This window comes from Amia ocellicauda, chromosome 6 (assembly GCF_036373705.1).
Source record: "Amia ocellicauda isolate fAmiCal2 chromosome 6, fAmiCal2.hap1, whole genome shotgun sequence".
Lineage (NCBI taxonomy): Eukaryota > Metazoa > Chordata > Actinopteri > Amiiformes > Amiidae > Amia > Amia ocellicauda.
This window is the reverse complement of record NC_089855.1, coordinates 39262251-39286048: the sequence shown is the minus strand read 5'-3', so window position 1 is coordinate 39286048 and position 23798 is coordinate 39262251. Positions and strand designations below refer to the sequence as shown.

General features: G+C 41.8%; 2 protein-coding genes across 2 annotated transcripts in view; one reads left to right on the top strand and one right to left on the bottom strand.

Annotated features, from left to right (window-relative positions):
* The window catches only part of LOC136751466 (cytohesin-3), a 53220-nt gene extending 45583 nt beyond the window's left edge, over positions 1-7637 (bottom strand). Inside the window, exon 1 of the mRNA XM_066707110.1 lies at positions 7174-7637. Within this exon, the coding sequence (XP_066563207.1) occupies positions 7174-7195 (22 nt within the window). The 5' untranslated portion in view covers positions 7196-7637. The remainder of the gene's footprint in view (positions 1-7173) is intronic.
* A 9186-nt stretch (positions 7638-16823) lies between these two features.
* Positions 16824-23798, top strand: part of rac2 (Rac family small GTPase 2) — a 43281-nt gene continuing 36306 nt past the window's right edge. Inside the window, exon 1 of the mRNA XM_066707112.1 lies at positions 16824-16980. Coding sequence (XP_066563209.1) covers positions 16946-16980 — 35 coding nt within the window. The 5' untranslated portion in view covers positions 16824-16945. The remainder of the gene's footprint in view (positions 16981-23798) is intronic.

The window sequence follows — 23798 nt, the reverse complement described above, 5'->3', positions numbered from 1 at the left end:
AATGCCACGTAGAATTAAGGCAGTTCTGAAGGCGAAAGGGGGTCAAACACAGTATTAGTATGGTGTTCCTAATAATCCTTTAGGTGAGTGTATATACAGAGTGGGGTACACACCAGACTCAATGCATAATGAACAAACTATATACAGGGCGGCCTTGAAAGGCAACATACCTGGAGGCCGCATAACAGACCCTGGGAACACATCGACAGGGCTGTCAGCAAGTCCAGAAGCAGCTCGTGTGGGTGCTCGACTGTAAGGCATAGTCCGGTGAAAGTGATTCAAATAGCTCCAACAGGATGCGCTTAACAGGGGAAGACTAGGAGAGGAAAGGCAGGAGCCAGAGCTTGTAGGCTACTGGGGCTCAACTGCAGCCAACACTGTGTCTGATGGAAGGTACCGGTCCCATCTCATCCAACCTGTAGAACCGGGCAAATGTAAGCAGTGAGGTTAAGCTGCAGCCGCACAAATGTCTGCCATGGGGGCGCCTTGAAAAAGGGCCCACGATGTGGCAACGCCTCGAGTCAAGTGGGTCACCAGGTGTTCAGGTACTGGGGTTGTAGGCCATAGTAATGGTATCTACAATCCAATGCGAGAGGCACTACTTCAAAAGCGCCTGGCCCTATGTCCGCGCTCCATAAGACACAACAATTGTTCTAAGCGCAGAATGTCCTTAGTGTGTTCCAAACAGCACCTGAGGGCCCGCACAGGGCAGAGCAGGTGAAGCCGAATCTTGCTCTGAAGCGAAGGGAGGAGGATAAAAAGCCATCAACTCAATAGGCCTGTTGACATGGAATGAGACAGCACTTTCCGGAGGAATGCAGGGTTATGCCGTAGCGTGACCCTGGAGCCATCTCCCACAAAACGGAGACACGATGGGTGTATGGACAGGGCGTGTAACTCTCTCACGCCTTTTGCAGAGGTTATTGCCAGCAAAAATGCAGTCTTAAGTTGCACCAGCTTCAGCTGAGCTGAGTTCAGTAGCTCAAATGGGCCTTGGAATAGTGCGTCCAGCACTACATCAAGGCGCCATGCGGGCAGTGGAGGGGTGCGAGGAGGCTGCAGCCGTCAAGTTCCCTTTAGAAACTTCATAGCTAAGAAATGGGAACCTGGGGGCTCACCATCAATCCGGACATGACATGCGGAGATGGCTGCCAGATACACTTTGAGCATGGACGGGGACTTGCCCTGGTCCAATAGCTCCTGTAGAAATTGCAATATGACCCCGATGGGGCAATTAATTGGGTCTTGACTGCCGTCTTGGCACCAGGTGCTAAATGTCCGCCAGCGGTAGGAATACTGCGACCTCGTAGAGGGAGCTCTCGCCGACTGAATAGTGGCCACTACCACGTCTGACAGACCACAGGCAATCAATTGCTCCCACTCAGGGACCAGGCTCAGAGATGGAGGAGGCCCGGATTGGGTGCCAAATCGTGCCCTGCACCTGGGACAACAAGTCCGCTCTCACTGGGAGTTGCCAAGGCTCTCTTTGCCTCAACAGGAGGAGGGCGATCAAGTCTGCAAACCAGAATCTGCAAGGCCACCGTGGGGCTATCAGCAGACCTGTCGCTCATTCTCTCCTGACCTTCTCCAGGACCACCAGGAGAAGGGGGAATCCCTAGGGTTCCTGAGCAGTCTCGGACAGAGAACCATAGTGGGCCAAGGCAAAGAGATCCACGTCCGCCCTGCCAAATGGGCTCCACAGTTTTTGTATCACAAATGGGTGGAGGTACCATTCCGAGACTGCTTGTAACTCCAGGACGTTGATATGGAGGGCCCGTGTGGGCTCTGTACACCTGCCGTGGACTCCACATCTATCGCAGACTGCTCCCCAACCTTGCTTGGAGGTGTCTGTCATCATGACTGCTCGGTGGTAGACTGGCCCCTGAAGCAAGCCGAGGGTCAAATTGTGAGGGCTCCGTCACCAATGGAGCACCTTCCAGCACGCCGGAGTAACTGTGACTCGGTGTGCTCGATCGCGGTGAGGGTGCATCCTGAGAGACCTGAACCACCACTGCAGTGGAGTAGGCCGAGGGGGAGGGTCTGTGATGCAGCCGCTAGGAGGCCCAGGAGCCTCTGGCAAAGGGATACCCTGACACGAGCTCTCAGTCAGAAGACACGTGCGTATTGAGGCAACTCTCTCTGGTGCCAGTGTGGTGAGCATGGCAACAGAATCGAGGCGCAGTACAAGGAACTGTGTCTGCTGACTTGGCATCAGGTGGCTCTTCTCTCGATTGACCCGAAGGCCCAATTCGGAGAGGCGGCATAAAATCAGGTTTGTGTGGTTCTGAACCTGCTCCCTCAAGTGAGAACAAACCAGCCAGTTGTCTAGATAATTGAGGACGCGGACCCCCTGGCAACGCAAGGGGGCTAACATGAAATCAATGCACTTGGAATAAATGCGTGGGGCTAGCAACAGGCCGAAGGGGAGAACAGCAAACTCGAACACTCCTCCCTCGAAGTGAAGGGGAGAAACTTCCTTTGCACCTGCACAATGGGGATGTGAAAGTACGCATCTTTCAGATCCACTGTGGTGAACCAGTCACCAGGCTTGATGGCCTGGGACATGGTGCACAGGTTGAGCACCTTGAAGTGGCGGTTCAGGCGCCTCAGATCCAAGATGGGGCGGAAATTGCCACTGCAAACGCTGACCACTCTCAAACCTGGAGTACGGCGGGGCAGGATTAGAGGGCCAGGGTAGCTGGAGAGACTCCACAGCCCTCTGGATCACCGCCAGAACTCCCAGTCCTGTCCTGTAGGAGCAGGAGGGTGGTCCACACTCAATGGAGGAGGAGGGGTGGGTGAGACCAGTTCCTCCTCCATGAGCTCCGCCTCAAGCTCCCAATGATTCATTTCCTGGTTACTGATTATAGAGGTTGTCATAACATTGTGCCTAAAGAGATGGGAACCATTTAAATCACTAATTCAGGAACTTGTACAACACTGTAATGTAGGCCAAAGGTACTGTCTCCAGTCTACTGTGGTCTCCCTGTGTATGTAGTGGGCTGAGCATAGGTTAATGATCCATGCAGCAGTCCCCTAAACTGTAATATAATAGGTTAATAAAATACTACTTCAAAGCAGATCTTAAGATATTGATCTATTAGTTTTGTATTCGTTTTAATAAAGTACACAGCCAAACCCCAGGGCCAAGCCAAACCCCACTTGGCACAGGGTGGAAAGCAGGGGACACCCTGGAGAGGATGCCAGTGTAAAGCTGTTAGAATGATGATCAGGTTAGCCAAACTGTTGTGCCAGCCCTGGCCAAAGGAGAAAGAAATTAGTATTGGTGCCCTGTTGAGCAGGGGGCTGCTTCAAATAAGTTTCGCAAGCTGTATTTTTAAGCCAGTCTGTTCTTCTTAATATTATAACTTCTGTAGACCATCTCTGATCTCTTCTTGGCATGAGGGTTATCAATGTTTCTTCCTTCTAAGAACGTATTACACAAAATTCTCCAGTAAGTGTTGTCGTTGTGTGCTGATTACCAAATAATGATTCTAAAGATCTGCTGCATTGGACTGGCTTCACAGGTTTGAGGTTTCAGAATGTAATAGTTGGTCATCTATTCTGCAGCTCCATTAACCATCCTGCGCTTCTGTTCTACTCCAAGGCACTTGTATATTTATGATCCAACTTACAGAGGTAATTGAGATCCCTCCACCTCATTTACCAGACATCTCATTCATGTTCCCGGCGGCTTTTTCAATTAATGAACACACACTGCTACTCCCCAAAACCACCCTGTGTCACTTCCTCTTCAGGCTGTTAGTTACTCCACTTAACCTCTGCCCTCCTCCATGTGGGTGGTCACTAGGAAACAATTAATTTAGGATACTTCAGAGTGCTGTTGCTGTGTACACCATAACCTAATTAAGAGTCTACTTAGTGAGATATATATATATATATATATATATATATATATATATATATATATATATATATTTATTAACATCTTGTTAAACCAGGGATGAACAGAAGTAGATCAACAGATGTATTTAAACTGGTGTTCTATACCTTTTTCTTTCTACAACTAGTTCTGTGTATTCTGGTTTGTATACTCCATGTTTGTGTGTGTGTATGTGTGCTAAAATCAATGAATACACAGGACTGAAAAACCTGCTGTCCAGAGTGCATAGTGTCTGTCAGGTCTGTCACCTAACTGTCAGATTAGTGGACCAGCCAGCTGCCGATCAGAACATGAAAATCTTACAGTAGTAACTGAGTAAGAGATGCATTATAATTCTTAAGCATTAATAAAACTAATCTCCATACTAACATAGAAACAATATAAAACATGTTAATGACTCCTGATCTTGGAGGGCCAGTTCATTTTATAAGTCACCCCTAAATTACAAGTTTCAAAAATAGATATTAGTTATTAATAGTTAATTAAGCAAAACACATGTTCAATTAAGGGAAATCTGGTCCTAGAAGATGGAAGGATTATTATTATTAACTAATTTAACAAAACAATATCTGTTTCCAGTGTTTTAACGAGTGATCTGTATGACCTCCTAAAATGGGGTCTCTCAGGACCAGGACTGGAAGCCCCTGTTGTACTGTACTATAGTTCTTCGGGACCATGGTTGAAGACCCCTGTCCAAAATAAGGTTTATTTATTTACACATAAATAAAAGCTCTGACTTTCAATATAAGGCTGTTTTTCTTACAAACAAAGAATTGACACTCCAAAGCACAGAATGTGTACAACACTATATTTGTTAGAGGATAGTGTATATGTCACAGGACAAGATCAGCTGTGGGACTTACTGGTGGCTTCTCCTTTTTTCTCACTTTTCGCAACTGTGTTCTCTTTTTCCTGGCACAAAAAAAGAAAACAGAAGGGGTGTGTTCTCTTTTCCCCTGACACCCATTGTGCCAAGTTGGTCAAGTTGCACAGTAGGAAATCCCAGCCTTGGTCGACAAGAACATAATGTCACAGAAAAACATTATCTTGGTTTCTCCATTTAAACTGAAAAGTGCATGAGACACATCTCTTTAATTCTGAATCTTAGGTACTGCAGCTGATGTTCTGTACCACATGTTGTACTGCAAAAGAAAGACCTTTTCCGACAACCAAAACGTGACCTCATGAAAGACATAAACCTCCAGGCGCCTAACAAATGTAACACCATACTTCTCCATATTTAGCTACAGCTGCTTGAAGTCACACTGCCCAGACACTTCCAGGAAAGCAAAAAAAACTAATAAATAGCCATACACCACAATTTCACTTTTCTGCTTCTTAAATCATCCTGTCAGCAGATACTGTAGCTTTGCCAAGGACGAGGCATTGCAGGCACTGGTAAGAAGCCAATGTGCTGAAAAACCTGATGATCCAACCCCACTATTCTGAGGTGCAAAGAAAGGAGGCCACTCCAGTGCAACTGACATAAATGTAACAATGTCAAAACAAGTCAATAATAAGTCAGTGATATATGATTGTACATTGATTTGAAGCATACAGCTCACCAAAAAAGAAGATACCTGTAGGGCAATGATCTTGTTACAACTAGTACCCCATTGCTGGTATGTGGGGGAGAGGCAGGGAGGTCTACAGTACAGTACAGTACAGCAGGGTCTTCAGCCCTGGTCTTTGAGATCTACAGTCCAGTACTATTCAGGCACTCTCTATTACAATTATTTAATTTATTATTGGTTGAATAAATCCAGATTGGCTAAAGTTTGTCTTTCCATGACTGACGACACCTACAATAACCTCTCCTGGACCAGAGTTGGAGAAACCTACCTTAACCTACAATAATAATAATGATTTGAGGTGGCATTATGGTTATTACATTTCGTTATTAGCATGTTTATACGTGTCTGGATTAATATGAATATATGGATGTGTAAGGAAGCCCCAGACAAATCGAAACGCTATATAGCACTATTAACAGGATGACTGGTTGCTCTTTCTCTTCCTCCTTCTTATATTTCAGTAAAGCTGTTGCCGGGGTGAATATCCTATCACAGGTAAAGTGTTTTCATTTCCATTTCTCTTTTGTTTCTTCCACATTCACTGTGACTGATCCGACCGTGCCCACATCACGCAAGGCAGATAAATTGTAGAATTGTAGAAGAAGAAGAAAAGGGGGAATGGACGCATTGTGATGATTAAGGACCACGTTTTGTACTCATTTTGACATGGGCACTATGAATTGTGCAATAAAGCATTAAAACATAGACGTATTTAATACAGAAGTCACAAAAACAACAACAACAACAAAATCAGGATATAGTATTTTCTCTCATTGCCGGCCTTCAGTCAGTATATGCACTGGTGTGTGAAACCAATTTGAAACCAGTATAGTCGCTCTATATTACAGGTCTCTCCTTTTGATTGGAGTTGAGTGAAAAATATCTCGATTCCGCATTTGCATAGCTGCAGACAGATTGACATTCGTTTCGATTGTTATGTTGATATGCCCAGAGACGTGTTTGCAACTGCCACTTAGCTATATGTGATAACACCTGCTATTGATTCTTGTATATGAGGCTAACAGGTCGTCATGGAAAATGCAAAACCTCCCACCCCCCTAAGGCCAGTAGTGTTAATTCAAACTATTGCATTTTGCATTTATTTTTATTAAGATCATTTCTGTGACGCTGTGTCATTTTGAGCTAGAATATGAGCTACAAGTAGAGGTGACAGTAACCAATAAACATACGTAAGGCCCTCACTAATAAGTGAAATCTTTATTAACTTTTGAGCTGTTTGAGTAGAATTCAGTGATTCTTCTTATTGCTCCAGACCAATCGGTATGTTAAATTAACGGAAGATACGTTGTCTTTAATACAATTTGCAATTTAAAAGAAAGGTACGCTATTGTGAAATTTATTCTAAGAGTGTATTGTCACGATACCCCGTTTGCAATTGAATTAGTTATAGCAGTACAAATCTTTCGAATAGGAATATTACAGAGCAATCGTAATACACACACACATACTTACAGTACCTTCGCTCAGTAACAATTCTATCACAGATCTCTGTCTAATCCGAATTCCAAGGAAGGATGCAAAAATGTATCAAGTTATAAAGGGTTGAAGACCATGTTATGTATGTATTTAACTGTAAATATTGGTCAGTTAATTATTGAATACAGTAAATTAAAACAACGCAAATGTGTGAAGTTAATCAAACAAACAAAACAATCAAACATAAAGCCAACTTACCCGGGTGGTAATATTCTGTCATTTAAACGCGATCTCGGGTGACCGTTTTCAAGTAGAGAAGATAAAAATAAGTAATCGGGGAAGAAATGGTTGAATCCTTTGCCTAACCAAATTAACATTAACGTTTCTGTCAGTCAATCTTGGCAAGTGCAAGCATACAGTAACTGACAGCTCCACGGTGACATAAACCCGGCTCCCTCCCCCTCGCCGCCACATTAATCATATTCGTATTACACATGCACAAAAGGAGAAGCAACTCTCGGCAGTACTTCCTTCATTCGTGTCAATTTTTAAAACACCCAAAGAAACCGTTCGACTCGTTGGTCCCTTTCTTTCTGACTGTCAACTAAAAACGTAACTCAATGAAACCTTAGGCGATGGAAAAAAAAACGTTTGCAAAGAAATGTAGAAGTGTTTAACCTTAGCGACAAGTAAGCCAACTTCTAAATTGTAACAGCCCCACCGCCTTCTCACTACTCCGCTTCTCTCTCGTTTAATATTATGTCTAATTGTCATCGAACCACTCGCAAACGCTCACAGGCAGACGTTCATCCCAACCAACAACGAGCCAGCCACGATATTTTGGACTTGGCCCTGCTGCAAAAATATACAAGCTATACACCTTACTTATTCCTTATTCAGCCATATTTCAAATAGTTAAATACCCTTTCATGAGGTTTGGGATCAAGGGTTTTACACTCTATTAAAAGGCAAGATACTATACAATATCTAGGCAATAATTATTTAAAATACTTACAATCCTATCATTTGCACGGAGCGTGCTCAATAGACATAGGTTTTTGACATTGTCTGTGCAGGATGCAGCGTCTAGTAGTACTAGGCTATAGCACAGGCTCATTTGAAAAATAACACCACATATATTTCTCTGGCTTTATTTACAGATTTAATGCATTTACATTGAAGTACACAGTTTGTTACAACCCTGTTTTTAATATGGGATTAGCATACACCATTCAATTGAGATTCATCCTTTGGGATTCGGGTCTTCATTCCCAGACAAAAAATTGTCCTCTCAAGACACCCTTTCCAATCGTTTTACGGTTTCTGTCGCCCCCTTATGGTAATGGAAAATATGAGTATGAGAAAATAATAATAATAATAATGTAATATCAATAACATATGTATTCTGTATTTATAATTTAGATACATAGGCCTTTCAATGTGGACTTTGAACTGGCAATCCATAACTGATGTGAAATAACATGGCAATAATAGTAATAATAAAGCTAACAAAGGCCATAGAATTAAAACCGATCACCGAAATGCAGAACACTACCAAGCAACAACACTCATCAATTTCCCTGTTTAACAGCATCAACAGCACTAATCAGTAAATGCACAGCAGCACTGATGCCACTTGTGAATAATATGAATAAACCGTACGGATAGTGATATCAATAACTGTATCAAACATCACCAACATAACTCATGGATAACATGGTGAAATCGAACCATAGCCGATCAAATAAAATGTCAGTCTGAACAAATTAATGATAATTTTGCTGTGTAAAACAACATTGATTACACCCGCTGTTTAACTCTGTTAAAGTGTCTTATACATGCACATTAAAATCAGCACAGATAATACCCACCAGTAACAGTAACAAACTGCGCCTATAACATGTATCAGTACCTATAAGAAATATACTCTGCACCAAAGCAGTTGCAAGGGAGGACAAATGGCAACAAGCTTGCAGGAGACACAATGGAACAAAGATAACACCACATCCAAAGGACCAGTGAAAGCAGGGGCATAGGTTTTGTTTCAGAATTTGGAGGAATGGTGTCAATATTAGGGGGGACACTGTCAATATTGAGGGGGATGTATCCCCTATGCCTATTGGTCCAGGTATACATTATTGGGGGAGACAATTTAATGTTCTCTCAACATTGGGGTGGATGCGCCCCCCCCGTCCCCCCTTAAACCTACACCTAAGTGCAAGCATTAAAAAACATACAGAAGAAGAAGAGGAGCAGGGAGAACTCAGACCTGTTCAGAAGACAGAGAGGAAAAAATGATTAGACAGAAAATAGAGGAGAATCTTAATGAAAATCATGTTCTTAGTGATAGTCAATATGGGTTTAGACAAGGCAGATGTCTTACAAATCTATTACAGTTTTTTGAACATGCAACTGCAACTGTAGATCACGTGAAAGTATATGATATACAGTTAGGCCCATAAATATTTGGACAGTGACACAATTGTCATCATTTTGGCTCTGTCCGCCACCACAATTAATTTGAAAGGAAACAATCAAGATGTGATTTAAGTGTAGACTTTCATCTTTAATTTGAGGGTAGTTACATCCAATTGGCTCAAAAGTAATTGGACAAACTAACAAAATCATGAATTAAATTGTGCGTTTCAAAACTTGGTTGCAAATCCTTTGCAGTCAATGACTGCCTGAAGTCTGGAACCCATAGACATCACCAGATGCTGGATTTCATCCCTGGTGATGCTCTGCCAGGTCTGTACTGCAGCTGTCTTTAGTTCCTGCTTGTTCTTGGGTTTTGCCTTGTCCAATAGTTTGAGCCCCTAAAATTGTGGGGACCACATAAAAATTGGTGTAATTCTTACACCATTCACCCAATTTGGATGCAACTACCCTCAAATTAAAGATGAAAGTCTACACTTAACGCACATCTTGATTGTTTTCTTTCAGATCCATTGTGGTGGCGTACAGAGCAAAAATATTACATTTGTGTCACTGTCCAAATATTTATGGACCTAACTGTATGCCTAATCTGACCCTTCCTCACCAACTTAGCTGCTTGTCCAGTCCCTGGTCCTTTCCTGCCTGGACTACTGCAACTACTACCCGTCCACTCCAGCTCATCCAGAAATCTGCGGCTTGTCTGGTATTCTCTTTGGCCCGATTCCCACACGCTACTCCACTGCTCTGCTCCCTCCACTGGCTCCCGATCCCGGCACGCATCCAATTCAAGACATTGACCCTCACCTACCATTGTCTCGACCAGACTGCACCAAGTTACCTTCAGACCCTGACCTCTCCGTACATCCCATCCAGACCTCTCCGGTCTTCCAGTACCAGAAGTCTAATTGTGCCTCCTCTCCACTCCCGTTCCTAAAGAGCCCACTCCTTTTCATCCTTCTCTTCTGTGGTGGTAGAACCATCTTCCCACTGAAATCAGGACAGCAGAGTCCCTGACCTTCTTCTGGTGATTACTCAATTTTGAACTTGTAATTTGTACTATGCTTTGATCTGTAATTCTAGACTGTATTGCACTTTTATAATGCTCTTATGTTTTGTAAGTCGCCCTGGATAAGGCATCTGCTAATAAATAAATAAATAAATAAATAAAAATCAATGCTGATGTATTTGGAGACACTGGATTGTTAAATTGTGAGGCTGTGAAGACTGAACTGAAACGTCGTATAATGTCCATATAATGTAACCACACTGCACTGAGTGCCATTTCAAATTCTTCCAAAAGTTGAAGCAGAATTGAAAAGAATGACTGACTGACTGGTGTGCCACAATGGTACCAGTGATAAAAAAGAATGGCAAACTGAGGATTTGTATAGACCTTAAACACCTGAATAAGGCAGTCAAAACATTTTACAAGTAATGCAGGTGAGACTGATTGGTCTGGAATTTCCTGGCTCAGTATTCTCCCCTTTCTTGTGGATTGGTATGACATTTGCTGTTTTCCAGTCAGTTGGCACATCCCCTGTTCTAAGTGTCATTTGGAATATTTGTGTTAGCGGCCTATACATAATGTCCCTCATTTCTTTAAGTACTGTTAGAAATATACCATTTGGTCCAGGTGATTTGTTTGTTTTTAATTCTGCTAGTCCCTTTAGTACCTCCTCCTCATTTAGTCTGATCTCTCTTAGGGTTTGACTGGACTGGTTGTTAACCTGTGGCATGTTATCTGTTATTTCTTTTGTAAAAAACCTCTGTGAAATACTGATTAAGAACATTTGCCACATCTTGTTCATTTTCCAAGATACTTTTTATTGCCCTTTATCTGTTTCACTTCCTCCTTTATTGACCTCTTGCTGTTGCAGTATTGAATAAAGCTCTTTGCATTAGTTTTAGCTCCAAAATTTATGTTTCTTTCTATTTCCCTCTTTGCTTTCCTGATCCCTTTCTTAAGATCTCTTTGCAGTTCAATATATTCTTTGTATTCTGTTTAGTCTCTATCCCTTTTGTATGCGCTATACAACATTTTCTTTCTCTTTATATTTTTGTTTGCATACTTCTATTGAATCATTTTGGCCAATGCTTTTTGGTCCTCAATTTGCTACGTTTTGGTACAAATTTCTCCTGAGCCTCAAGTAGTATATTCTCTGCCACCTCATACCTTTAAGGTTTGCTTTTCTAAAATTGTAGACCATTGTTTTAGAGTTGGTCCTTGTTTTTTGAAAGAATGTCTCAAAGCTAACCATATTGTGATCACAGTTTGCCATTGGTTATCTAAGTAGTGTCCCTCTGACTCTATCTTGGTCATTTGAAATTATCTAGTCAATGTATGCAATCTTTCTGGTTGGTTTCCTGACAAATTGAGTTAGAAAGCAGTCATTTACCATCTCAACCATTTCTGTTACTGCTTCTGTATGGGCTTTCCCAGTCTATGCTTGGGAAATTGGAATCCCCCATTATAACAGCCACATCCTGATTACAGTCGTGATTACATTGTACAATGCAACATCTTTCTGAATATCTGAGTTGTCTGTAACAAACTCCTACCACTAACCCTTTGGATCTTTTATTCTAAAGTTTAACCCTCAAAGATTCTGTTTCGTTACTAGGATCTAATTTGAGTTCTTCTGCCTCAAAACCATTTTTGACATATAATGCTACCCCACCACCTCTTTGATTTTGCCTGTCCCTCCTAAACTGTGTGTATCCATTGTATTCATTCCCATCATTTTCTGTAAGCCATGTTTCTGTCACTCCTACAACATCATAGTCACCCGCCAGCACTGTGGCTTCTAGGTCTAACATCTTGTTCCTTATACTCCTGGCATTGAGGTACAAACATTTCAGGACTTTCCTACTAGTAGTTTCCCTTGGAACATCTCCCATTGTCAGAAATCTTTGACCCCCTGGTCCCTAGTTTGAAAGATTCTCAATTACTCTGCACATACACTTTCCCAATGCATTAGCTCCCCTTCTGTTTAGATGTAGATCGTCTGATTTGTACAGGTTCCATCTTTCCCAGAAGAAAGACCAATGCTCCATAAATCTAAAACCTTCTTCTCTACACCAAGATTTCAACCACGTGTTAAAGTTTCTAATCTCTGCCTGTCTCCCTGGCCATGAACATGGTACCGGAAGTATTTTGGAGAAAACTACCGTGAAGGTTCTGCTCTTTAGTTTCTTTCCTAACTCTTTAAATTTATTTTACAGAACCTCTGCCCTACCTTTTCCTATGTCATTGGTTCCAATGTGGACCATGACCAGTGGATTCCCTCTGGCTTTGGCTAGTATCCTGTCTACTAGTTTAGGGAGATCTGGGTCAGGGTCACTATTATTATTATTATTATTATTATTTTTATTTCTTGGCAGACGCCCTTATCCAGGGCGACTTACAACATAAGTGCAAACAAAGTGCAAAAATACAGTGAAGTACAAGGCATCAATCATTACAAATTCAATTTAGCTAAAACAGCAATTCAAAATAATACATTTTACAAATTCCAATTTACAATTTACACAAGTACAGTAAGTGACTTCCTACATCCTGGACAGTAAAAGATAAGTGCTGTCAAGATGTAGGGTCACAGACAAGGGCTACGGGAAAGGGAGCAAGGAAGAAAACAATCAAGAATGCGAGAAGCATAATAAAACCTGTGAAGTGCTATCTAGCAGGGATAGAGGACTAATATTACTAATTATTATTAAGTATTGTCGGAAAAGATGCATCTTGAGTAAGCGCCAGAATGAGGTCAAGGACTCTGCTGTTTTGACTTTGGTGGGCAGGTCGTTCCACCATTTAGGGGCCAGGGATGAGAAGGAGCGGGCTCTGGAGGAAGGAGAGTGGAGAGGAGGCAGAGTTAGTCTTCTGGCACTGGAGGAACGCAGTGGTCTGGAGGGGATGTATGGAGAGAAGAGTGACTGAAGGTAGCTTGGTGCAGTGTGGTCGAGACAGCGGTATGTGAGGGTCAAAGTCTTGAACTGAATGCGTGCCGCTATCGGGAGCCAGTGGAGGGAGTGGAGCGTGTAGCGTGTGTGAATCGTGGCAGAGAGAATACCAGACAAGCCGCAGAGTTCTATAGACAAGATTCACTTCAGTTAAGGAAAAGTTAAAACAAAATGAGGAATGCTAAGACTGGTCTGAAACTAGGAAAACAACAAGATGGTTGCCTCTCACCTGTACTCTCCTGTGTCTGCATCACAGAGACAGATTTCTGCCAGTAGCTTTCTGCTCCAGAACATTGACAGAGGCATAGAAAAGATATGCCCAGATTGAAAAGGAATATTTGGCTTTTGTTTGGGCCTGTGAGAGATTTGCCCTCTACCTACTAGGCTTAGAAGGGTTTTGTTTTGACTGATCTGTGACAGGACGCTGTCTGTCATGGCACGGCTGCTACTGATGCTTGCTGATTAGGTGCTCTTGTGCCACAGCTGCGTTGTCCGCTCCCTCGCAAACAGGCTGCGGACTCATGGCTGCAGGCAATGAGCTACATGGCGACTGTGACGTCAGCGGCAGCTGTGCTTTCTCTATTTAATCCCTCTCCTTCCCCGAAGACAAGGCATGATTCATGATCAAGGCAGCTGACCGCAGAGAAGGAGGACTGCTTCTACAACCCCTGACTGCCCGGAGCACCCCGTTTTGTGGACATTTGTGTGTTTGTTTTACTTTTGTTTTTCCACCTGTTTGTGTGTTCGCCCTGGACGAGCCTGAACTCTAATAAAGCCTGGACACTCCGGCTTTCACATTATCATATACCTTTAGTGCGACTGATCAACAGCCACAACTTGGACAGAGCACCATTGAGATACCATAGTCTGTTGATGCATCTCATAAGATTCAATGTGAAGGGCAATTCCAGGTAAATCATTTATTGTGGCAGATACATTATCCAGGAACCCTCTGAAGGACACTGAGGTTTCAGAAACTGATGAAGAGGTTAATGCATATCTAAAAGCTGTGTTGACCTGCAAACCAGTGTACAGACAAAAGCTGGAACAGATAAAAGAATCAACAGTGTGTGACAAAGATCTCCAGATAGCAATTAACTATACCAGTCAGGGTTGGCCTAGACATTTACAGCAGGTCTTGGGAGAGCCAGAGTTGGTGCCTGGCCTCAGTCAGCACCACTAGAGAGCTAACATCTTCACTATCATATGAACTACCATTCTGAACTACATAAGCTCCATGAGAGCATCTGTAGTCACACACAAGTAGGCCTTTCTAGCAACGCCTCTGCATGGACCACCGTGTACACTGCCACCAGATTGATTAATGATCCTGGCAGCCTGCGCCTCCGCCGCATAAGATTGTTGCAGGACTGTTTTGGTAGTTCTCTATTACTCATTGGGGCAAGTCATGCAGCATGACAGAAAATGGTGGGGTGGACACCATTGCAGTATCCACCACTGGGAAGGCCACTAATCATATGGCCTCTGCCCCCTGAACCCTGGAGTACTGCTCCTCCTTGTCGCATGAAGCCTGCACTACCCGCAGGAAGTTGAGGAAGAGCAGTAGTGACTGTGTATGCTTTGCCAGACCCTTCTTTTAGGCAGGTCACCCCATTTACCACTGCAGAAAAAAATCGCCAGTTGGAGGAAGAGATCCCACATCCGAGAGGTCAGACTACAGGGAGACATCATATAGGTACCATTGTGGAGATTGGGGACTCATGGGGCTCTCCACCACAGGCAAGCCCAGAGTGTGGTGTCAGGCAGGAACCTCCACTAGTACCGGTATAAGGGTAGCCTCTGTCAGTAGAGTAGGCACCAATGGGGAAGACACCAATGTAGGGTGCACCACCACATGGGAATGGGGCTTTTGCAGCACTTTTGCAGCATCAGAAAGACCAGTGCTGACAGCATATTGTGCTATGTGCACATGAAGTCCATGAAATGTGGCATTTGGCTGGTAAATGCCAACATTTTTTAGTGCTGGGTGTCTCCATGATGCCGAGGTGTCAGGTCTGGGTGGATAATGGAGCACAGCAGTGAGGAGAAATCATAGAAGAATGGAGTAGAGAGTTGCAGGAGTGGTATCTGGGATCTCGACACTCAGAGAGTTCCCACAAAAAACATTGACATGTATCAATGGAGCTCCTTCTGTATGTCTATGGACTACGTTGAGTGCTGAGGATGTGTCAGTGGATTGTGCAGTGTCGACAGATTGCATTTAGTGTCAATTAATTATCCTTGAGCATCAATCAATATGCAGTGGGAGTGTTGAGTGATGAAGAATGGAAATAAGGAAATAAGGCTTCAAGTGCTTCCCAGTTGAATGGTAAGATCCCATACTCCCTTGTTGGAAACAATTTAATTGTAATTATTTAATTGAAAGATAACTACCTTCAACATTCAGATTTAATGTATACCACATTTTGAACATTTGATCTGTTGAACTCCACAAAGTGGCTTTAACAACTTTGCTCATCAAAACCACCATAGGAATAATTTAAAACAAAAAAGAGTAAGGCTTTACTAGGTGAAAATTTAAACAATTGCTTAATTATTGTATATATTTTTTTCATATGGGGCCCTTGCGACAGTTTAGCACTTTTGATTACATGTACTAAAAGAATATAATCATTTTAGTTTTTTTAAATAATAATAATAATAATAATAATAATAATAATAAGTGTTACACTTTTAACTTATATTTATAATAATATCCATATCCTGTGTCTGGTTCATCCTCAACCTTCAGTTACTTAATTAAGTTTTGATTTGAAGAACCATACAAAAACTGCAGGACTTTGGCCCTGCAGGACAACACTTGTCTACCACGTATAGCCTACATATTACAAAGAAAGCTAAATATTTGTAAAATACAGAAGCAGTTTTTAAAAGCTTTTCTGTTGCAGAAAAATGTTGTCGAATGCAAATAAATACTTAGTTCCGCAAAGCAATGTAAAAAGAAAACAAACAAAAAGTTTCCTTAAAAATATAAATGTATTAATTTTAAATAAGCGTGTAATTATGTATATTTCACGTTTTAAATAACACTATACCCATATAGCTTGTAGATTACTAGATACATTCAAGTGATTATTGATTTAAAAAGCAAATTGCTGACTAATGCTATTTATTTATCTATATATTGTGTGGTAGAAACACTAAATAAACACATATAGGTGTAGAATGGACACTGTTTCCACCTTACAAAAGGAAGTTCCAGCTTTGAGGGATACCAAGAGAAGCACGTTTCTAGGATTTTTTTCTTTCGTAGTAAGGATTTGGTTGGTATTTGATTTAGTCGCAGTTAGTACTGCAGTGGTAGTTTTGATTTGGTGCTGAAGTTTTACCATCTTATTTATGTATTAGTCGAGACGTTTACCGCCTAATTTAACGTTATTGCGGGGGTGGAGATGTTCAGTCATATTAACTTGCAAATTTAGACAGAGAGAGAGAGAGAGAGAGAGAGAGAGAGAGAGAGAGAGAGAGAACCACCACCCGTCAAGTGTATTTCCTGTATTTCGTACTCCTGTAGCCTGCTTGAAATAGAGAGCAGTTGCCTCCGCTACACGTAGCACGACAGAAGAAAGATAAAGTGAGAAAGAGACAGAAAGAGAGACAGCGAAAACAATACAAAATGCAAGCTATCAAATGCGTCGTAGTTGGTGATGGGTAAGTTTATTTCAAAACACATAACTTTGGAATTAAATCTTTAATGTGTCGACATGAAGCATGTCTGACAACTGTTGCAGCTCATGTTTTCCATGCCAGACATTAATTTTAAAAAGCGAGCCGTTCAGTGCTGCAGTCTTAAAGTTTTAAGAGTGTGAAGTTATTCGTACTTTACAATTACTAGATTAGGGTTATCTGTAGGTCTTGGATAGTGTATATCAGAGTAGCCAAGGATTGAAACGTACAACTTCCCGTGTGAGTGTGTGTGTGTGTGTATGCACCGTTACAATTAACATAATCACAAGGTACAATACATTGATAAAACAGAAATAAAGACATTCTTCTTCTTCTTCTTCTTCTTCTTCTTCTTCTTCTTCTTCTTCTTCTTCTTCTTCTTCTCATATATATATACAAATGTTTATGTGCTGAAATTGAATATTTGTCTGAACTTTGTATTAATGTCCCATGTCAATCTATTTCAATGTGGAAAAATACATATGGCCAAGTGTTAAGGAGTATTTCTGATACTGTTCAATATTCCTTAAGTTATTAAAGTTATTACATTGACGGTGAAGGTTTAGACAGAGCCATTACATAAATGTGGTGTGTGAATAACGTTCCTATAACTACACAATTAAATCATTAAGTGAGTAAGTAGCAAATACATAAATCATTGTTTTCTGTAAAGCACTGTACAAGTTACAAATGACAAAAGTACACACCTAGCAAGAAACAATGGTAGAAGAGGAAACTAATTAAGTAAATTGCTTCTTCTAGTTTTCCTCTTCCTTCATGCTCTCTTTATATGTGCACTGTAGAGCACAAAGCATTTAAGGATTTAAGGTTAATGTGGTCAAATGTACACACCTGTGCATTTGACTTAATGTATTTAAAATGTTAGTTTCACATTTAATAGTGTAAATGCTGTGTGCACATAGTAGAGAATTAAGATTGGTTACTTTTCACCTTTGGCTTACAAGACACATACACCTCCCCACACTGCTTCCTGTTCCTATACAGAATGCTTACAGTACTGGGTTTGGCAAGCACATCTTACTTCACACAAAATGTATTAACATCACAAATGGTTCCACACTTCTAGGAATTTGGTTGGTTGGTGTGATCATTTATGAATACGAATTATGTAGGCATCTGTCACTCATCATCTGAAAAAGAGTGCTGTCTGCCTGTTTGTCTCCACGTTTTGAGTCCCACAGTGCCAACAGAAGCTGTAGAGCACTGTCACTGTAGGGAGGGCCATTGCAGTTCTCACCATGAACACAGTGGAGAGACATGAGGTGTCACTGTTGTATGACCAGATCAGGAAATCCTGTCACTCCAAGCCCACCTATTGACAGCAGCACTGTGTAGACTGTAGTCTAGTATAGTATTGTGGCCCAGACTGGAGACAGCACTTAGTAGACATTAGCAAGGGGCCCAGATTGGAGCAAGCACTGTGAAGACATAGTTAAGTATAGTATAGTTTGCCTAGACTGGAACCAGCACTGTGTGGACTATAGTATAGTATAGTACAGGGGCCCATACTCGAGACAGCAATATATGGACTATAGTATTTGGCACAGATTGGAGGCAGTGCTGTGTGAACTCTAGGTCTTCAACGTTTCATACCAACCATGTTCTTAATTGTGAGATAGCAGCGGGAAGTCCTAGTCCTGGAAGGTCACAGTCCAGTGCAGTCTAGCATGGTCCAGTCTAGTCCAGACCAATACAGTACAGAAGAATACAGTCTATTTTGTTTTTTGTTCCACCTGTGCACTCTTAGCTTTTTATCTAAACAGAACCAGTCCTACATTTTGTGCCAAGAGAATTGTATGTAGAACACCAAATCCTGGTACTTAGACATCAGTTCGGATTAATTATATGATGCTTGGGTGAAAGGTCAATTGTAAAGCGGGCACTTGCTTGCCTGGATTTTTGTTGATTAATACTGAACTGTGGGGTCTAGTGATGTCACAATATGGCAAACGTGGCCAGCCACATGAAAACTCACAAGTGTGACATTTAACTGCTGATCTCTGTAGTGATCCTCTGGGATTTGTAGTCAGTGCCTTATTTTATAACCAATCTTTTATCAGTTAACAAGCATTTGTGGGAAGGATGGCCTTTTCCTGAAGCCAATCCATTAAATGATTCAGACATGAAATCCTGTGGTTTGAAGGTTAGAGTTTCCATCAGATTAAGCAGACAGACCCTGTTTTTGGGTTCTCATCCTCTTCCAGACATTTATTCCACTGTAGTTCCTTAACCTTCCTAAGTTAATAGGTGACCAATTCAAGGTGTAAAGACAGACAGTGTATTCAAGACTCCCATATAGTTTTGTAGTTGAAAGCATTTACACCCTTTATTTGAACCATGTTTATTCATATTTTCATTTAGTTTGATAAATGCTGGTAATTAAGCTTTACTTATTGTTAAATCTTTCAGAACTTATTGAAGACTGACAGAAATGGTACAGATTTTGATTATGACTACCCCCAATCTGTTGATTTCAGTGAAGTGGCCTGCCCCCCCATGAAATGTCGTTGGCTCCCCCAAGCTAATATGCTCCAATAATCCTATATTTATGGATGGGTAGGATTTCATACTTGTAGTACCATTTGTAAGACAGAAACAAAATATTTTATTTTACCAATAATAAAGCTGAGACAGGAAAAGGTTTAAGCCTTCATTCACCCATGTAGCTGTGCTCTAAATGAATTTCTTATTAGACAATATAAATGCATTTATACAGTTGCAATTACCTGCAATTAGTGTGTGTTATCATATTTAGAAACATAATACAAATCTAATAGGCAACTGTTCCCGATATGTGGTTATTCTTATATAACCTTATATTATATTCTATATTATAATTATTTATTCCCTTAAATATCACAAAATCCTAGACCTAATAATTATTAGATTGCAAGGTATATGGCTATGTATCAAATTATTATTGTTATTATTATTACATTTAGTTGAAGCCTTTATCCAAGGTGATTTACAAGGTCATACGAACAATAAAATACAATATTCTATACTAGATACATGCTGTGATGATATGGTGCTGCTCTGCTGAAAATGGGAGCCCAGCTTCCTGGGAGTGCAAGACACCACACACTACAGCTACGCCACAAAATCAGCTTTTCTGCTGTGTAGCTTTGTGGGTTAGCTCATTACAGATTTCAAAATAGGTCTGACATCACTATACATGGTATTGAACCTTTGAAAACATTAAAAGGTCTATAAGTGTCATCAAAATTTTGTACGTTTGCCCACTGACAAATAAATGATCAGTCTATAATTTTAATGGTAGGTGTATTTTAACAGTGAGAGACAGAATAACAACAACAAAATCCAGAAAAATGCATTTCAAAAAAGTTATAAATTGATTTGCATGTTAATGAGGGACCCCCTCAACTTAGTACTTGGTGGCAAAACCCTTGTTGGCAATCACAGAGGTCAGATGTTTCTTGTAGTTGGCCACCAGGTTTGCACACATCTCAGGAGGGATTTTGTCCCACTCCTATTTGCAGATCCTCTCCAAGTCATTAAGGTTTCGAGGCTGACGTTTGGCAACTCGAACCTTCAGCTCTCTTCACCGATTTTCTATGGGATTAAGGTCTGGAGACTGGCTAGGCCACTCCAGGACCTTAATGTGCTTCTTCTTGAGCCACTCCTTTGTTGCCTTGGCTGTGTGTTTTGGGTCATTGTCATGCTGGAATACCCATCCACGACCCATTTTCAATACCCTGGCTGAGGGAAGGAGGTTCTGACTAGAGATCTTCACGGGTCCATATTTTAAACGGTCAGCCGGGTCCGGGTTGGGTCCCATTGTTGTACTTCGGTTCCTGGGTCTGTTTAACATTGTGTGTAATACCCGAGTGACGCGACGACTTTACCAATTGACGATTGGCTCTCTTAATTTAGAAGGCGGGACTTATTCCGCCATATCGGTGGTTGACCTGAGACATATATCGGTGAGTGCATTATTGGCGTCGGCGCGATTTTTGAGATATCGTAGTTGGAGTTCGTTCACTTTGTATCTAAATATATGATAGACGCGTCTCAGAGCACAATGACAGCACATTAGTAATGCTAACGTCAGCGCCGTGGCACTGAACCAGCATCGTTATTATAGTTCAAGTTATGTATTATACAGATACAAAAAAACTCCAAAGCTGCAAAGTCGCGTTTGTCCTCCGCCACCATGACAGCAAGTGGACGTTTGAACTGAAATAATATGTGGATTATACAGGCGCTTTCAATCAGCAAGAGGAACAACATGGATGTCATTTTACCAGCTGTCCTGGCGAGGAGGATGGACTGTGTGCGTCACGGTCCGATACAGGAGAGAAGCTACTAACCTTACATTAGGTAAGACAAAGTTTTATTTTCACAACTTGTAAATTAACTTGTTAATAGCGATTAGCTGTGGTATCTGTGCTGATCGGGTTCAATCGGGTCTATGTGTCCCGGCCGGGTCTGGGTCCAGATTTCAAATAATAGACGGGTCCGAGTCGGGTCCGGGTAGCACATTTTCGTCATTTCTCGGTTCTGCACAGGTCCGGGTCCAAACTTTCAAATAATAGTCGGGTCTGGGTCGGGTCCGGATAGCACACTTCCTGGTCTCTTCGGGTTCGGGCACACATTTTTGGACCCGTGAAGACCTCTAGTTCTCACCCAAGATTTGACGGTACATGGCCCCGTCCATTGTCCCTTTAATGCGGTGCAGCTGTCCTGTCCCCTTAGCAGAAAAACACCCCCAAAGCATAATGTTTCCACCTCCATGTTTGACGGTGGGGATGGTGTTCTTGGGGTCATAGGCAGCATTCCTCCTCCTCCAAACACGGTGAGTTGAGTTGATGCCAAAGAGCTCGAATTTGGTCTCATCTGATCACAGCACTTTCACCAAGTTCTCCTCTGAATCATTCTGGTGTTCATTGGCAAACTTCAGACGGGCCTGTACATGTGCTTTCATGAGCAGGGGGACCTTGCGGGCGCTGCAGGATTTCAGTCCTTCAAGGCGTAGTGTGTTACCAATTGTTTTCTTGGTGACTATGGTCCCAGCTGCCTTGAGATCATTAACAAGATCCTCCCGTGTAGTTCTGGGCTGATTCCTCAACGTTCTCATGATCATTGAAACTCCACGAGGTGAGATCTTACATGGAGCCCCAGACCGAGGGAGACCGACAGTTATTTTGTGTTTCTTCCATTTGCGAATAATCGCACCAACTGTTGTCACCTTCTCACCAAGCTGCTTGGTGATGGTCTTGTAGCCCATTCCAGCCTTGTGTAGGTCTACAATCTTGTCCCTGACATCCTTGGACAGCTCTTTGGTCTTGGCCATGGTGGAGAGTTTGGAATCTGATTGATTGATTGCTTCTGTGGACAGGTGTCTTTTATACAGGTAACGATCTGAGATTAGGAGCAATCCCTTTAAGAGATGCTGGATGGGCTTCTGGTGTTATAACCTTGGGCAAAGGGACTCTACCCTAGGTGTGGGCACCTCCAGACCTTCAAGAATCTGGATTGCTGCAGGTTTTTGATGTACCTTTGCCTTATTTTCCTACGAATTTGTCCAATGGTATAATTGAAAACTGTGGTGGAACGAAGGCCTTGCCCACCCCCAAACTGTCCCATTAATAAAACACATCCTATAGCAATAGACACCCATGTTGGGCGCTCTATATTGAAAGTGTCTACTTAGCAAATTGGTCACACTGTTCTCAGTTTTCAGCACTAGGGAGGCTGGAGGGAAACATCTGGCATAAAATTGCAATCCTCAATATCTGTTGCTGAGTGATGAACGTACATGCTCGGCATACTTGAGTGCATTGACATAATGTACACAGAGCTGTATTACAGCCTGGCTCCACCAAGACCCAGAAAAGAGTTTGCGGATTACTATTTTTATCCAAAACGGTTAACTAACATTAAATTCAGTGACTGGGACTGAAGGACTTACCATGACCATGTGTTCGTGGTATGCAGTGATCGATAATATAGAGAGACCAGTAAGAAACCTACAGGATTGTGGCTCTCTTCAACAATTCTAGTGCAACCCCCACCCCCCACCCCCACTGATTTAGTCTCAGTGAAGCTCTTCATTTAAACTGCTAACATCAAAGACTGTGAGCAAGCTTGCGATGACAGTGTAACTAAATCTCTGTTGAATTAAACCTCTCTGCAAAAGAGATGTCTGAGATGTGAGTCAAAATGACCAGACATAAGTAACAGTAATCAGAAAGAAGAAAACTACATAAACAAGGCTGGATGTTCAAGCATAATCTTTTCTTTCTTTCTTTGCTTCTTCTTTTTGGCTACAGGCCGATGGCTTCATAACTGAAACAGAGGAAGTCAGGCAGTGATGCTAATCTGGGTCTTTGAGATAGAGAGAGGCCTATCATTTTGAAAAGCACTTCCTGTGTTTGCGTGATGACTTTCGAAACTCCCAGCTAGTTCCCCCTCAGCTCAGCTTCAGTTAACCCAGTTCCTCTTCAATGTATGAGCAATTGAGTTTTGTGACGTGTTTGATGCAATGGAGATCTGAATAGATTTTTTAGGTAAAAGAGTGACAACCAGAATGTCAGTATATAGAACAAAATAGTGACATGGATATAATGAGTTAATAATACAAAAGCAGTGAGGGTGATTTGGCTTTATGGTTTCATTTATAACTATGTGCAATGCTGTTATCTGCTCCAAGGCCATGTTATGTATGTAGGCCATCAAGCTAAACTATTTGTTTGACTTTTTCCTTCTTTTTTTTACTCTGATTCTGTCTTAGCAAGTGTGTGTGTATTACTAAAGGAATA